An 18,430-nucleotide genomic window follows, 5' to 3' on the forward strand; every position below is an offset into this window, starting at 1 on the left:
CGACTGAACGATAACTCGTTCGTTCTGTTTTTATGATTGCTTTAGTAAAATAAAGAAATTACTTACGACGTGATAAGTCGAATAAAAATAATTAGAATTATTAATCGAATTCTATTATATTGTGGTTTGTTATTATATACGTATATCTTTTCGTTTAGAGAATTTAATATTTTTATTTTTTATGATGATAATAATATTATCTAAAACAGTAAAAATGAATAAATTTAATATTGAATAAATCAAGTACGTCTTTATAGCAAAAAAGAAAAGAAAGAATAACAGAATATCTTAAATTTTTTTAATTTGAACAAACAGCTAATTACTCGTACATACATACATACATACATACATACATACATACATACATACATACATACATACATACATACATACATACATACAAATATATATATAACTCTCAATAACTGTATTGTTTATTCTATCTACCTACGTGCCATGAGAAAGCAATTTTCGATGCTCGTGTAAGCCGATCGAACGTACTCCCATTTTTCTAAAGCGAAGCCGATGCGATTGATTCTGTTGTACGTGTTCGATTGAAAAAAAAGAGGAAAAAAAAAAATAAACATAAAAAAGAACGAAACAAGCATAGACCGATCTCATTTTTTAATTCGGAGATTGCTTCGATCGATCGACAAAAAACTAACGGTTTCGTTCGATCTTACCAACTGTGTCTAAACATTAATCGTGCGATTTTCTACCTGTCAGATCGCCTACTTTTTTTAATGCATCCTATTGGAAAGGATAATAATCGAGCGGAGATGGGATTAAATTCGATATGTTTCTTTACGTGTGCGTAAGTATATAAAGATGTGAGTCGAGTGAAGTAGTAAAAAGAATTTTAAAACACTTAAATACTTACAATAAAAAGTTGTAATAATTTAAAAAAATCATTTCGTCTCTTCTTTTTTCTATTTTTCTTTCTTTCTTTCTTTCTTTCTTTTTTTTTTTTTCTTCTATATGCATCGCACACGATTTTATTTCTTAACAATTTTTTTAATTACGTTCATTCGTCCTGTAAAATACACAAATGTCTCTTTAATACGCGTTTAATTAACACAAAGCTAGAAAGTAATTTCATAGTCATTAATTTGTCTTTGTTTAGTTGAGAACGAAACTAGTTAGAGAATTTCGGGTGTTAATGAATTTAATTCGGATGTACGTTTGTTAGCAACGGTGGACAGATGTAAGGATACTCGGTGAGACTTTTGCGACTTTTGGCCGTTGGCCAAAACACGATTAAACGTTTTTCCTTTTTTCCCCCTTTTTTTTCTCTCTGTGACGAAATTATAACAAAGTAGTCGAGAGAAGAAAAAGAAAAGAAAAGAAAAAAAGAAAAAAAAGAAAAAGAGAACGTGTTAAACCCTCACACGATACCAAGTGACAACTTTTAATTTTACCAATACAACAAATTTCTGATTATGGGAAAATATTCGATGGTAATTATCAATTAAAAATAAAAAGAAAGAAAAAAAAAAATTTTGTCTTGCTTCGGGCATTTAGACTAGTGAATCGATTCGTCTAATGACGATCACGTACTATACGTTCGTTCTCTTTCCTGCTAGCAGAAAAAGTAGCTTGACGAGCCTGAAAAATCATGTTTCGTTCATCGATGGCATTACGCAACTGGTAACACGATCGAATTCGTAAAAAAGTACATAACGAAGTACTATATATAATTTATGAGAACGAAATTGGATGCTTTTCGTGAATATTCGTAATGGAAAGTGTATTTCACATATATCCAACAAAAATTTATGCGATTTATCGGACACCGTATAAGAATATTTTCGTTCAACTTTTCTATGTACCCTTTTATAGTTGTTATAAAGTTACATTCGAACGATCTATACGACATATATCATCAGACATACTGATTAATGATGTTTTAATCCTGACCGCTCAAGCCGTTACTTAAGAAGGTTTTCTAATTATATCGTTTCTATTTTCTAATATCTAACGCAACCAGCAGCTGTATATTTTTATTCCTTTCGGAGAGACAGCTAACGAAGGAACTATGTTGAGCTATGGATCAAATTATGTTAACGTCTTTTAATTTTCATTTCCAACATATCTAAAGAAGTAACCATCTTATCCATTTTTCTTAGTTTCAATAAAAAAAAAAAAAAAAAAGTATAGATCAGATCGACTAACCTGACTCAAGATAAACGTGATGACCAAATCGATTGGCTACATGCTGAACAAATACACCAACAGCACCCTGTGTCCCATGGGAGAGAATCTGGACGAACATTCCTACTAGTATGACGAGCCAACCCCAACCACCTTCTGGATAGTAATGTTGCTTCAACGTCAACAGCTGTCTCAAATCGGCTACCAGCTGTTTCGTACCATGTTGACCTGGACCAGGTACTGTCTGTTCATTAGCACTGCATCCGACACCGCTGTCGTGAACGGACAATCTTGGGAGTGATCTGCTACGATACAGCAAAGATGTTACCGGTGTCTCTAATCTTGAATCAGGACCACGAACTGGACCAGCATTAGCTAAGATAACTTTCGCCGAAGTTTCGTGCCTTTCGTAAGCACCTAAATCACCCTCGAAATAAGTCGAATATTTATTAAGATACGAGTATCGACCATAAGGGTAATGTTGCTCACCACAATTTTTACATTTCTTTATATTCCTCCTTTCTTTATCCGAATAGGAAGAAGATGATGTAGAAGAAAATAAAGCAGGATGAGATTCGATATCTTTATCGATCTGAGATTTCCTTCTTTTAACAGGCGAAACTCGACTCCTCATAGAAGATTCTTTCACGTTGATCCTTTCTTGAGTAGATTCTTTCAACGTTCGATGATTCTCCACTTTCCTCCCTATCAGATTTCTCTCTTTAACAGAACGCTCAGTTGAATCCTGAATTTCGAGATTCTTTACTCGATCGTTACCATTGATCGATCTGTCATTTATCGTTCTGTCTTCTATGGTTGCCGTCGTTACTATTCTTGCTTGCTTTCGTAAACCACGAACCTGCCGTTGGAATTTCGATGATCTTCCATCAGCCTCGAGTAAATTTTTTCCACAGCCCTTTAACTTCTCGCCATCAGGAATCTCATCCTTCTTATCCCTTCCTTCACGTTCCTTCACCTTCGAAACTTTTCGAATTCTTTCGGAGTTGTTACAATTCGATAACTGAACTTTCTCCCTATCGTCCTCAGCTATTCTCTTGTCGTTAACTTCACCAAAAGAATCACGTTTCGATTCTTTCTCATTGTCATCGTAATTACTTTCCCTTGGAAAGGTCAAAGTTCCTTCATTATCCATTTCAAGATTCGAATCGACTCGCGAAGCTGCCATCTTGTTTATATCGTCCTTCTTGATTTATTTCTATCGTTATTCTTTAACTTACTTTTTACCACTTTCCTCCTCGTCTTTTACATCTCCTTCTTCTTCTTCTTTTTCTTTTTTTTCTTTTTCTTCTTCTTCGTCGTTCTTTATCTTCCTCTTCCTCTGAATCTTCCATTTCCTTTCTACGAAACGATACGTCTCTTTCTCCGTTCTTTCAAACCACTTCCACGAGTTTTTGAATTTGATCCAAAGAAGATCTATCCTTCAGATCTCTTTCTCTCTTTTTCTTTTTTTATCTCTCTATCTATCTTTCGAATAGTGAACGAGAAGACGATCTTTTCTTGATATCGATTGTATATCTTCTTAATTCATTATTTATTATTTTTCACGACATCGAACCGATACAATTTATTTATTACCATACTTTTATTTATATATATATATATACATATTTTTTTTTATACGTGTTCTAAATTAAAACATTAAGTCAGATTAATTCATGTTTATCTAATCTTTTTCTTTTTTCTTTTTTTTTTCAAGATCGATAATAATTTCTTATTCGAATTCAGTTTATCTTTTTTCTCGTTTTTTTTTTTTTTACAATTTTTTCGAATGAAAAATTGTGGATATGATCGAAGACATGGAAATAGATCGGTGGATAGTTTAGTAGTGGTCCAGCGGATGCTGGAGTTACCGAGAAGACACGAAAAGGAGAACGACCGAGCGCGACACGCTCAGATCGCGAACTGCCGATGGCGAAGAGCGTCACGAGTCGAGACTCAACGCGGCTGCGGCTCTCGACTCCATAGGCGAACTCGATCCAGTGTTGATCCATCTCTCTCTCTCTTTTTCTGTCTCTCGTCTCTCCCTTCTATATCCACGTTGCTCTACTTCCTTCTTTGCCACCTACTTTTTTTTGTCCTCTCTGTCTCTTTCTCTATTCGTCGATCTTTTCTTTTCAAACAAACTCTCCACGCGAGTGCTAATACATCGCAAAATTTATTTAATACGCGTAACTCTTTTACGATCATGTTATACGATGTTACATGACTTTTATAATCATTACTACTTACGATCGAATTATTAATACAACTTCTATGATCATTTTATAGTCGTTTTATAATCATGTACACGATGTTACTACGTAATTGACAAATGGTTGGAAATATAGACAAATATTGATGTAGCATTTAAGAAAAGAAAGTAAAAAGAAATAAAAGAAAAATAAAAGAAAAAAAAAAAATGAAGATTCATATTTTCGCAAGTAAAATACTATGACTTGTAATAATGGAGAAAAAAATGTTGTAAAGTGATACGAATAAAAGTTTTATTAATACCTTTACTGATACCATTCTCAACTAATAAATAATAATGGAAACATGATACTTCGTATGATGATGATAATAATAATGATAATAATAATAGTAATAAAATAAAAATTGATAGGAAACATAGACATTTTTAATCATCTATTTTTACCGCCGTAACAAAACATTTCTATTTTCTCGTTCGTATCAACAGATGACCACGACTTGATACTTCGCTCTAAGATCCAAAAAATTCGAAGGACACGTTATTAACATTAATATTTTCTTGAATATCCCTGTTCGTTTGACTATTCGAGACCATTCGAGATTATTCGAAAAGGAAGAAAGATTTCCAAGCTCATGAAACTTTCAACGAGGTGAGAAATTTCAATTCCTTTCTTCCTTCCTGTTTTCGTGAATACAAGGATTTTCAATAAGAAGTAGAGTTATCGTTCAAAAATTAAATCCATGAAAAAGCTGGAAGGTAAAGCTTAGAAGAAGAGACTCGAATCAAGTCGGATTCGAAGTGTCGAAACATTCGTCTTCAATGCATCCACTTGAAGATTCAACAAATTTGTAAAGCGAAAGAAATGGATCGACAGATTGAAAGAAAAAAGAAGAAGAAAAAAAAAAAGAAGAAAAAGAAGAGGAAATCGGAGACGAAATTAAAACATTTAAACAAACTCTTAACTCCGAAATCATAGTAAGTATTTCAACTTTAAACCTGACCTTATCTTATTCCGTCTTCTCTCTTGGATTTATCTAAAACGAGACCTTCGAGATACTACATAATTATACGTTAAAGTTTCTCGAGTATTTTCGAGCGACTTTATCACCTAGTGAGAAATAAGAATTCAAATCGTTAGTGACTCTCTTAGTGACTATTCAAATTCTCACGTTTGCAAACTTTAAATCTTCCCATTTCATCTAACGCTTGGTTAATTTTACGAGATTAATATACTCGAATCAACGTTAGTTGTTAAAGAGTAGAATTTTTAAACTACTCTATTATTTCCAATAAATCGTATTAATAACGAACGTATATTTACGAATTAATATTTAAATCATTCGATTATCTAACACCTCGTTAATAATCTAAATTTAATCCCCGACAATTGATTGTATCGAATAATTTATAGAAATTAACTTGAATATATTTTTATATTATTCTTAGTGAAGATACTAAATTATCTACATATTTATGAGTAATCTTAATTTAAGAGTATTCCAATCTTAATTAAAGAATAATTATTTATGTAAAATAGAATAATATAAAACCTGTTAATAACCTCTGATACGTGTATATAATTGGAACTGTTTCAAATGGACGATCTCATAAATATTCAGTCAAAAATAAAAAGACTGTTCTTCTTTTAACGTTGACGTATTTCTTCGACTAATATTAAATGTCTACGATAAGAAAAAGAGAGATAGATAGATAAAGAGAGAAAGAGAGAGAGAGAGAAAGGGGGGGGGGGATATAAAACGAATCCCTTGATTGACGTAAAATGATTCCTTTACGGTTTGTTCTTAGGGAGAACAACCTGACAGATATTACTACGTTAAAAGACGGTATGATCAAGTTGATGAGTTAAGACCCTTGATTTCGACATGAAGTAGATATTCTTAGTGATAGATATAACAAAGATACAATTTCATTATCTAAAGTAGAAAAGAAATGGTAGTTTTTAGAAAGAAAATAACGATAAATGATACGTAAAATAGATTGGAGGAAAAAAAGAAGTTGTTTCTTTCTTTCTTTCTTTCTTTCTTTAAATGGCGAATAGATAGCGACTTGCTAAAAGAAAATTCGTGGAAGATCGCCAACATTAGTTTTATCGTTCGTTCGTATTTCTTAACAACGGACGAAACAATCGTTAGAAAAAGTATCCAAATGAACGTAGGAATTGATCGAGACAAAGGAAAGTTTTCTTTTATTCTCTATTGCTTTTTTCTTTTATCATTTACCATCGCGCGTTTCGCGCTTGGTTGTTTTTCATTGATCGATAATGTTTCATAAATGTCCTCGTCGCGATTTATTGCTTTGTTTTATTGTAATTCGTTCGTTTGTCTGACAAAAATACTTGTCGTGTCAATAAAAAAAAAGAAAAAAAAAAAAAAAAAAAAAAGAGAGTATGAGAAAAAAAATTACATCGTGCTGTTTAAGTTAAAATTTTTAAAAGACAAAAACTTTGTAATACGTACGTAAACTCGTGATCGGAATGAAATACTAGAAAACCGTACTCCTCTCTCTTACAGTTGGCCATTCAAAGACTAACTCCCATTTAGGGAGTTACACACATTCTAGATAGACAGACAGACAGACAAACAGACAGACAGATAGATAGATAGACAGTCAAACACAGTTAAACCATATTAAGACATACCCAACGATAAACAGGAAAGGACTACGAAATAGTTCGTCAATAAGAAAATTTCAATAATTGTCTAATATTAATCAAGTAATTTTTTTCAATCAGATTGATTAAATACTCTGTAAACACACTATGGATTATCCAGCAATTTTTTTTTTACGAATATACCGTATAACATTGAATCGTTCAATTCGTAGACACGTTGTAAGTAATTGAAATTATAAATACGATGAGTTCTTAGAACGAATGAACTCGAGTAAAAGGAAAAGTTCCATTAAAAGGAATGCACGATTCGCAAGCAAGAAATTGAATCGTGCATTGCTCTCAATAACGATAATAAGAACGAACTCGAATCACGTTTAAAAACTCTCTTCTTGAAAAGAATCGACGATTCCATGTCGGAGGGTTAATCGTATTTTACTTTATTGTTGGATAACTTACATAGTCTGCGTTATAGAAATATATCGAAGTAAATGTTTAGAATATAGTAGATAAGCTTTGAAGATTGGAACTGTCCAACGTAAGGAGAATAAATTCTTTTCTTTTTCTTTTCTTTTTTTTTTTTTTTCGTTATTCTATCTCTTTTGTCTTCTTTTATTTTTCTCAATTTCGTCGATGGAATACGAGATTTCAGATTCGAACGTTCGTTTACCTAACAGATTTTCTCGTGGCAACGTTAAAACTTATTTATATCGTCATATTTTTCGATAACTTTAGCAATATTTACCGTATTTATCAAGAAAGTTTTGATTATTCCTGTTAGGGGAAAACCTACGAGAAATTCTTTATCTTCGATAGGAATATTACCCCTGTCATGAATGATAATGAAGGCAAATGGTTTTTGTTTCCTTTTCTTTTGCCTAAAAAATTAGCATAGAGTATGATTTTGTATGATATGTATCGAAATAATTTTGGTATATTCGAGCAAGGGTTTTTGTTTTAAAGAAAGGAAGAAAGAAAGAAAAGAAAAATTTAATAGCAACTTTTAAATACATAGAATATTGTTGGATATAGATATCATTCGTTAAAAAAAAAAAAAAAAAAAAAAAAAAAAATATAACAACTGCGTCGAAAATGGAAATGTTTTTAGATTTATCGAAGAATGCAATTTGAAGATAAGCCCGTTTTGAAAAGGGAACATATCAACAAATGACGGGGTTAGTACACCCTTCATGCCATTTCAGCATTTATCAATTTGGTGACACCCAAATTGCATTCGGAAAAGGCTGATTGAAATCTAAACCAGCGGAGAATTCATCGATAAGAATCAGAGTTTCGTTTACTTACGAATGACTCATGGAGGTGATTCATAGATATCACAAGTATATATCTCCGAATTTATCAGAATTTTATACGAAATAATAATATCAACAATTTATTATAAAAATATTTCGAGAAATATGCAGATTGATATAATCTTATATCACTTGTATCTTTAAAGTTTTATTCAACGACGATAGGTCGGTAACTTAACAACTTCATTGATTTTCACGAGACGAGATCCTCGCTAACGTAGAGCTTCTTCTTTACCGACTTTTAACAAAACTGTGAATTTAGATATCAACTTTTTTCTTGTCGCATTAGATGTCTCTGTTGTTGAAAAATTTCTAATTTAATTTAAATCTGATAAAGTAAAAAGTAAAATAAGTTTTAACAAATTCACTAATTGTCATTAATGACTCGATTATTTAGAATAGAACATAAAGCATCGAACTGAAACATTTAAAAAAAGTTTTATTATATCTAAAGAAGTAATTGATGAGATATTTAAAAAAAAAAAAAAAAAATCTCTCTTCTCTCATCATAAAATTCACTTTTACGAGTTTACTTTACTTTTGCGAAATAGTTTCAGATATATAATACAGAAATGTCTCGTAAATTAGTTTGTACATTAATGAATTCGATATCGTTCGTGGTAGACTTAAAAGTTTTATTATTTGTCTTGTTGCAGTTGATTGAAATTTGATTTGTAACGTTTAACAATCTATAAATCTCTGTAATTTATGTCGATAGTCGTCGTTCGTGAAATTCGATCGTAAAATTTTCTTATTTTATTTAATACAGATCTATTGAATAAAACATAGAAATCGAGAAACAAAGAGAGAGAAAGAAAGAGAGAAAGAGAAAGATATAAAACAGGAAAGGAATCGAGCTGTCGTAGGAAACATGACGAATATCTTTCATAAAAGTGTTAAAGTACTTTCGATATGACGATCCCATCCTCGAAAAGTCTCGCCTCATATGTTACCCGCCATAATGCGATCGAGTGGTCGAAAAAGAAGGGATTATGGAAAAGGGTAAATCCGAAGGAATGCTTATTTTGGTCTATGCTAAGATGCTGAGAAGGATATCAAAGAAGATAAACGTTAAATCTCGATTTTCGCAAAATTATTCTCACGATCACAATTTATCTAAATTCCATTGGAATTGAATCGAGTCGATCAAGTTAGAAAAGTTCATTCCGAAACGAAGTTCAATCAACTTTTTCTGGTATTATCTTGAATTTTCCTAGAGATTTCACTTTTAAAATTGATATTACGATTGATATGACAATAAAATGATAATAAAATGAAGAAAAATTCTAATAATAATTCTAATAAATAATAAAATTAAAAATATTAAATAATAAAATTCTAATAAATAATAATTCTAATAACTAATAAAATTCTAATAATAAATAATAATATAGCGTTTCTATCAAATTAATCAATATAAATGACGTTTTTATTTCATCGAACGCATCTTATTTATGTTATTAAATCCGATATTAATTGTTTTCACGATGTTTTATCATCGAATTTACGCGTCCAATAGAATTATTCATACGATACAAGATATCTTGTCCCGTATGAAATGTTCCAAGTTTCCAAATAGCGCTCACCCAGGAGAGTTTGTATTATGGAATAAGCAAGTTTTAGTGTTGCGATGTGTTAAGAGATTAGAACGCTAGAAAGCACGATAATCCTGGTGATATCGGTTACTCGGTAATTTCCGGTTGCATGTTAGAACGCATTTAGTCTTTTCACATATGCTCAAAATTTTATCTTTTTTTTTTTTTGTTTTAGAAAATCATTATTTTCAACACTGTAAGTTGACGCGTTATTTTTAATTTTTTCTTTTTATAAATATATACCTGACACGTTTCAAACTCTTTTCATTTGTTCAATTACTATCGATTGCAAATAAATAAAATATAATAACATGGTAAATTAAATCATTTTAGTTTCCTAATTAAAAAAAAAAAAAACAAAAAAAAAAAAAAAAAGAAAGAAATTGTTCTTAAAGAATTTAATTCGTCAGTATCGAAGAAACGTTTCTACATCTCTCTCTCTCTCTCTCTCTCTTTTTATCCTTAGTGATTTCTCAAGTAATCGAAATCGTCTTGAATCTGTTTCGAATTCAACGGGACAATCTCGGGTCGAAATCTCTGGATTCGATTTAACGCCCGTTTTAAATCGAACTCGTTTTACCAATTAAGTTACGACGTGAGTTGCGCCTCGCTCGAATAGGAGATCTACGAGCTCGATTTTTCCACGCCTTTCTCTCGCATATACTCGGACATTGCACTCTCATCGACTTCTCGTAGGCAGTTGGACCTTCTTGCCAATCCTTATTTATGCCACCAACGACGCTCACTCTTGAGACTGCATCTTTCTTTTTTTACCTTCGACGGAGATTGTATTACACGTTGAAATAGACTTAGGGTTTAACCTATTTGCATCTTACGAAGATTTGGAAAATATGTTCGGGGTTATATATTAAACTTCTTTTTTTTCTTCTTTTCTTTCTTATCTTAAATATATCAGTGTTTAGGAAATTAAGAAAATTCTTCTTATATAATATTTCCCATATGAAACATGTATTAATAAAAATAATATAGAATATTAAATCTCAATGATCGATAATATATATGAAAAGAATGAAAATAATTTACTCGTAGAGAATAGTCCAAAAGTTTTTAGATAATTTTGAAAGTTAGTTATTCTTTTTTGAGACTTCGTAACCTTTTTATAATATCCTAGAAAATTAATCTAAAAAGTTTCGACAAAGTGTAATTGATTTTTAATATTTTTTAGGAACTTTTGACTAGCTTAGATAATTTTAATCTATTTTCGTTCTAAGAATAGTTAAATATATTATATAATTGTAATATTTGATATAACATACATACATATATATATATTCTAAATGACGCAAAATATATTTTTGTATTAACGAAGATACTAATCGATCGATAATTTGATGTACGTTAAAATAAAAAAGGAAAAAAGAAAAAGAAATAGAAAAAAGAAAAAGAAAAAAAAAAAAAAAAGATCAGTGTGTTGTATGAACGAGGTCTACGATGCCTAACAGGCTAGCTGTGGGCGATTATGAAAGGATCACAAATGATTCATATGTAATATTACGTTGTAAAAACACTTTGAACGCTCGTTTTTCGTAATGATAACGTAACGTATTTGAAAACTAAAATGCATCGGTTTGTGTTAGATCTGCATTGAATTGATTAGATATCGAAAATGTTTCGACCGTAACGTGGTCACAAAAACATCGATGCTTTAATGCTATTTTACGCGGGAGACGAACGAAACGAGATTCTCTTCGATCGATCCTATATCGAGATATAAACTCGAGAGGTTCTCGTATGATAAGCGGACATTCGTATGCCGTCGGGAATATAAAAAGAAAAAAAAAAGAAAAGAAAAGAAAAGAAAAAGAAAAAGAAAAGAAAAAGAAAAAGAAGAAAAAAAAGAAAAGAAGAAAATCTATGTGTATATATATATATTCGCAACGTTACCAAGTAACATTTCCACAGTTGCCTTACGAATTCTATTCGACGAAAAAAAAAAAGAAAAACAATAATAACACTGAAGTATTGATCTCACGTCCTTTCCACAAAACTTTCAACATTTGTCTCAATGATATACATACGTAATCACGATAGAACGCAATATTCTAAGATATCAAGGAATTTGGTAAAGTTACGTATTTAAATTATAAATAATATAAAATAAAGCAGGTTTAATAAAAGTATTTCTCGTACTTTTGGAAAATAATTATAATTATCATAATTTATGTAAAAATATACAAATTAGATTATTATATACATATACATATACATATATATATATATATGTATGTATGTATGTATATGTATATGCATATGCGTATAACTTTTTGTATTAAATATATCAAAAAGTTGATAAAGGTAATATTTCAATGACTCAAGAAAAATGAATATATTTTACATATTAATAAGTATAATATTATACTTATGTAAAGTAACTGAATTTGTATAAAAACCGGTTTAGATTATTTAAGATTACTAAAGATTACTGTAGATTTACGAAGAAATTTCAAACACTTAATAGGTTTTAAAGAGAAAGTTTCGAAGGACGAGTTTCAAGAACTTCGGGAGAGATTAGAGTAAATTAAATAAGTTCAACTAAGAAATACCTGCGGTATGCAAGGGATGATGATAAAACTTGACGGTAGCAGGAATAGCTAAGGTAGCTGGTACAGACAATTGAAGACCAGGTCCAAGAAGATGTACGAGAGTGCCTACGACGGTGACAACCCACCCCCAGCCACCCTCTGGATAATAATGTCTACACATGAGACGTCTTGCTTGAACTTGAGGACTTCCTGCGTTAGTAGGACGTTCGTTGTTCTTGTCAGATATTTTCTTTCGATTTTTCTCCTCCTCTTTCTTCTCCTCCTTTTCTTCTTTCCCTTCATTTTGTTTCTTGCTTTTATGATTTTCATCATCGTCCCGACAATTTCTTTTCTCCTCAGCGTCCAAGAGCGGCCATGATCGCGCTCGAGATATCGACATTACAAGCACAACACCCTCTTTGCTGCTTAATCGCGGCAAATTAATTATTAAGTGCCTGTGTCTTCGATTTTTAAACTGTTCCTGAACCTTCTCGTCCTTAATCCTTCTTCCTCTTCTTCTTCTTCTTCCCACGGAAATTCTCTGAGCATTCTCAACAACATCATGACGATTTTCTCGTAAACGATTCACGTTCTTTCTCTAAACCGTTTCCCTTTATTATATTCTATCGATACGACAACGAAAAGAAAATATAAATAAACAAAACTGAAATTGTTTTCTATAAGATCGCAATCGGCGAATTATTTCTATTGAAACTCGACTTAACCTTAATATATTTCGTCCTATCAATTTGTTACGTTTTCGAACGTATTGATCTGCGATTTTACTAATAAGCATGTTCGAGCTACTGAGAAATAATATTGAATAATCATACGCTACCTTTAAATAAAAAATCGTTTCATTAAATACGCGAAACAAAATAACAGAAAAGAAAGAAATTTCGATATTCGAAATAACATTAATAAAAAAAAAAAAAAATTAACAAATAAAAAAAACAATAAAAAATATTTGACGAATAGAAATCAAGATCGAAAGAAATGAATGAATAAAAACAAAAAAAAAAAAAAGAGAAATTCCCAATGAAAATTGTTAATGATCGTTCGTAATAAAATAAATCATTAGTCGATAAGATGCAACTTAGAGAGAGCGCAGTTAACGATGCGGAAAGTAATCCGCTTGCTTCGTGGAACGCAGCCTTTCGCGCGATACCACCGACTGATGTGGCTTCGACGAGAGACACTCTCTCTGTTCGGTCCGACTCTCCCCACCCTTATCCTTCTCCCTTGGAAACATCTCTACCACCACTACTACCACCACTACAACATCGCTATCACCAATAAGAAGCTCCACTACTACACTCCTATCACAGTGGGATACGTTGGTATCGTAACATCTGCTCGTTTCTTTCGAAAGTGATAGTGATGACATTTCCGGTTACCAGCTGATCGGCTGCTGCTTGTTATTTTCCTGAATTTTGATTTATAAGAAGGAAGGAAATTAGTTTTGTTAATATTAGATTTATACATATGTACATGTTTATGTCGAAAGTAAATGTCCCTTAGATTAATTGTACGGCTGTTTTCTTTTTCTTTTCTTTTCTTTTTTCTTCTTTCTTTTTTTCTTTCTTGTCGATCTCCATCGATAATTTGTACGTGTATGTTTATGAATCAGATATACGTATGTAATCAATACGCTATCGGATTTGATTTATTTTAAATTTATGAACGTACAATCGTTAATAAGTTTAGTTATAAACTTGATGTTTTGAATAAATTTGATATATAATCTTACGAATTGGACATATGTTTTTACGAATCCAGAGTATTTTATATATTAATAATACGTGTGCGTTTGACTAATTTTTATTTTTTGGAATCGTTTGTTCTATTCAATGCGGTATATTAGTTATAAAAAAGAAAAAATTTTAATAAACCTGATAGATAATCCTAATGAATATTTATTTATTGTTAACGAGCTCGATAAGAAATTCGAGAAAAAAATATAAAAAAGGACGACGGAACGAGAAGAAAGATAGGCGCCAGTTCGACTGATGGATTTCTGGCGCCCGATCAAAAGTCCGAAAGATTGTGCGAAATGAGTACTCTTAAAAAAGCAAATACTGCGCGACAGAGTTGAAAAATACGAACGAAAAGAAAGGAAAAAAATAAATAAATAAAAAAAAAAAAATAAAATAAAATAATATAAAATAAGCGTCCTCTTTTGCACGTCGGCTTTGCTTTGCTCGTACATCGGTGAATTTAGGAGTATGATGAGGATTCCGAAAAAAATCATGAAATTTATTTAAAGAGACAAAACACAGGGGCTAGGGGTGAAAAGGGGTGGAATATTAGAAACGGAAGAGACATTTTCTTTACGTTTAACGTCTGTTAGCTTTTCGTTTTGACTTCAAAAATTGTTTCTTTCTTTTCTTTTCTTTTTTTTTTTGTTTCTTTTCCCCTTTCTTTTTCCTGAGTCATGAGGAAGGCCACGTGCAAGACCCGTCTATATAAATTATACTCTATAATTATATCCAACCCCCGTTGAGGACCGTCCTTTCCGTCGTCGTCACTTTCGTCGTCGTCAGGGCGATCGTTTCTTCATATAACCGTACGTCAACTCGATGATTGCCTCTCGTAAAAAGTCACCGTGCATGGTTTCGTATCGCAACCAGCATGGAATGCGTTCTCTGAGAGAGTTTTCATATATATATATATATATATATATATATATATATATATATGTATATATGTATATATGAACTCATATGTATATATTTATATATACGTGATTAAATGCACGATCGTAACTATAATGAGATCGTTTGCATTTGCTTTTATATATATATATTTTTTAGATTTTTTTGTTTTTATATTTAATTTTATAGGCTCTAGATAAATTATTTAGATTTTTTCATAGTTTATTTTAAATTCACAAAATAGAGATTATCTAGAATTTTATATATATATATATATATATATATATATTTATATTTTACACACACACACACATATATATATATGTTCAATTTGACTTTATAAATAATATTAAATTTTTATATTTAATACTTGTGCATTTTTTACGTAAAAGAGATACGTAAAATTTCATGGACGGTTTTCGAAAAATTATTTTTTACTATTATCTCTTTTTTTTTTTCAACTGGTCGGTTTTTTATCGTTTAGCCGATAAAGATCATACTCGTTTGCGAAATGCGATTCGTGCATGCATAGGGTCGCTCACCGAAGATCGTAAAGAATATTCTTGCGTGGTGATTTGCGGGTGGCGCGTTTTCTCCGGTGGTTCGATCAATTTCGTGTCCTCCCTCGAGACCGCGAGAAACGTAATGGCCGGATATGTATTTAAAGTCGTGCGAGGGGATGGGACATTCGTGTTTTTGGACGAATTTCCGGTTGAAAATTCGTGAGAATTTTTCGTACCTTTTCTTTTTTACCATTAAGATGATCTAAAATATCATTTTTACACGGATATCGAAGGCAGAATGAAAAAAAAAAAAAAAAAAGAAATTCGTCCTTTTCGTTAAAGAAAAAAAAGTATAATATTCATTAAAAAAAGAAAAAAGAGAATTTAATGCATTTCAGTGATGCATTTCTGTAGCGTATAATATTGTGTAATATATGTATGTACATGTAGCAGACCATCTTGAAACTGATTAAAAAAAAAAAAAAAAAAAATGGGATAAATTCATTACCATAAATCTTGGAACGTCTTATAGTTTGAATCAGACATTTCGTACAAGAAAAATCTTGTACTACCTATACTTTTACGTGAGTAATTTGAGGAAGGTCTTATTGCAAGGCAGACAGTAGTAAATCCAAAGAATCTCAATAGAACGAGATTGTCCAAGATCGAAAGAAACGCATCGCTATGGAGCACAACATCCCAAAGTATCTCATTGATCTTTTCCGAAGAGGGAAGGGAACGTGCGTTGACTCGAAAGTTGTGCTGGATATTTCATTTCGAAAAAAAGAGTTCAAGAAGAAGAAGAAGAAGAAGAAGAATAAAAAAGGAAAAGAAGAAGAAAAAGAAAAGAAGAAGAAGAAAAGAAGAAAAGAAGAAAATCAAGAAAAATCAAAAAAAAAAAAAGAAGAAGAAGAAGAAGAAGAAGAAGAAGAAAAGAAAGAAAAATCAGACGAGAAAAACAAGAAGATGAAGAAGACGAAAAAGAAGAAGGGAGAAAAGAAAAATCAGATAAAAAAAGTACAAAAGAAGAAGAAGAAGAAGAAAAAGAAAATCAAGAAAAATCAAGAAAAATCAAAGAAAAAAAGAAGGAAAAATCAAATGAAAAAAAGTAGAAGAAGAAGAAAGGAAAGAAAAATCAGTTGAAAAAAAAAAAAAAAAGGAAAAGAAGAAGAAGAAAAGAAAGAAAAATCAAATGAAAAAGAAAAAGAAGAAGAAGAAAAAGAAGATGAGAAGTGGAAAAAGTGCATGGCTCTGATAATGTCGTGCAGAGTTTCGGGGTACCACTTTCACCGAATGAAAGTAAAACTCGATTCGCTGGATACGAAACGAGCAGAATGAAGAGGAGGAGAACGAGGAGATGGAGGAGAAAGAGAGGACGACGACTCTTCGACGATTTCGAGCAGCGGCCGAACGTCGCCATCGTGCAAGGTTTCAACGTACGGACGCGTTTATGGAGATCATTAAGAGCACCGCGATTCGACTTTTGTACGCAATGAAATTTGGTCTGCAAGAACGAAGAGGCGGAGTAGAAGAAGAAAGAGAAAGAGGAAGAAGAAGATGAGGGGACGGAGGAGGAGGAGGAGGAGGAGGAGGAGGAGGAGGAAAGAGAACTTTTCGATGTTCAACCTTGGATTACATGACATGACCCTTGACCTCCTCCAGGTCCTTCGACTCCGAAGAGAATCAATGAATCTCTGCATTTCTCTTTTCTACAGGGTTTATATATAGATTTGATTACTTTGACTTTCGATTTATTAACGTATTGTACGAGTCACACCGAAGATAAATTAATTAACTTTGCAATTTTAATATCATCGATGTTTTTTTTTTTTTTTTTTTATATCATTGATATTTGGATAATTTCTCACGTTATTGTTGTCAGATAATTTTTAATGAATAATTTCTTAATCTTCTTTTACTGTTAAACGACCTATGTTTGTACGTGTGTTGTTTCTAATAATAATTATTGATAAATATATTTGTTATGAATTAAACATGGAAATTTTTGTATTTTATTGTTGATAATAAATGTTTGTGATTTTTAAAATGTTTTTTTTTTATTTTTATTATTTTTTTTTTTTATTTAATAGAAATGAGACGAATTTATATCTATGTAATATAAGCGTAAACGAAATTCATGTGAATTCGACGAAAGAAATTGCAAAAGACTGGCAAAATAGAATTTCTTTATTCCGAAGATGCATCGAGACTAACTTCGATAAAGTTTTACGAGAAGACAGAAAAAGAAAAGGGAAAAAAAGGGACATATAGGGCTCGTATATGTCTTGAGTATGCGCGCGACGAATAACGCGACTCTTTAAATTTACGATGGAGAAATATCGACGACAAGAGAGAAATAACATGCGTGCTTGCATTACTTTTTTCTTTTGAAAAATTCGACGTTCTTTGTATGGTATATCGACTGCACTATATTCCTTTAACTGCCGAGGCAGAAGCTCATCCTCTTTTTATCCTTATCGAAAGAGAAAGAAAGAAAGAAAGAAATGGAGATATGGAATGTGAGTCTACACTCAATAATATTTTCTATCTTATCTATCTACTTTAATATCGAGTTACGATCCTTTCTTAAAATTTATATGATTACGACATCGATATCAGTTTATATTTATCAAGAACGTATTATTTTTTAGCAGATATATAATTCTTCTTTTTTTTTTTTTTTTTTTTTAGAAAAAATAAAAAAAAAAAATAAATAAATACATATTGGTTTATATTTGTTATTTTATTTCCAATTGTCATTATATTTTTTGGTTCATTAATATTGAAGTATTATGTATTTATGTATTTATTTATGACTACGAGTAAGATT

The 18,430-nt window shown here is 31.3% G+C and overlaps 1 protein-coding gene across 3 annotated transcripts in view; it reads right to left on the bottom strand.

The window, feature by feature from the left end:
* The window catches only part of LOC122634127 (monocarboxylate transporter 2-like), a 52,715-nt gene that overhangs the window by 24,814 nt on the left and 9,471 nt on the right, over positions 1-18,430 (bottom strand). Inside the window, exon 1 of one of the 3 annotated variants that reach the window (XM_043822741.1) lies at positions 12,465-13,253. The exons of 1 other annotated variant lie outside the window; for it this stretch is intronic. In XM_043822741.1, the coding sequence (XP_043678676.1) occupies positions 12,465-12,843 (379 nt within the window). In that variant the 5' untranslated portion in view covers positions 12,844-13,253. Of the gene's footprint in view, positions 1-2,172; positions 4,164-12,464; positions 13,254-18,430 lie in introns of those variants that run through there. One more of the 3 variants, XM_043822740.1, reaches the window with a different exon arrangement.

Source organism: Vespula pensylvanica, chromosome 14, assembly GCF_014466175.1.
Source record: "Vespula pensylvanica isolate Volc-1 chromosome 14, ASM1446617v1, whole genome shotgun sequence".
Classification (NCBI taxonomy): Eukaryota; Metazoa; Arthropoda; class Insecta; order Hymenoptera; family Vespidae; genus Vespula; species Vespula pensylvanica.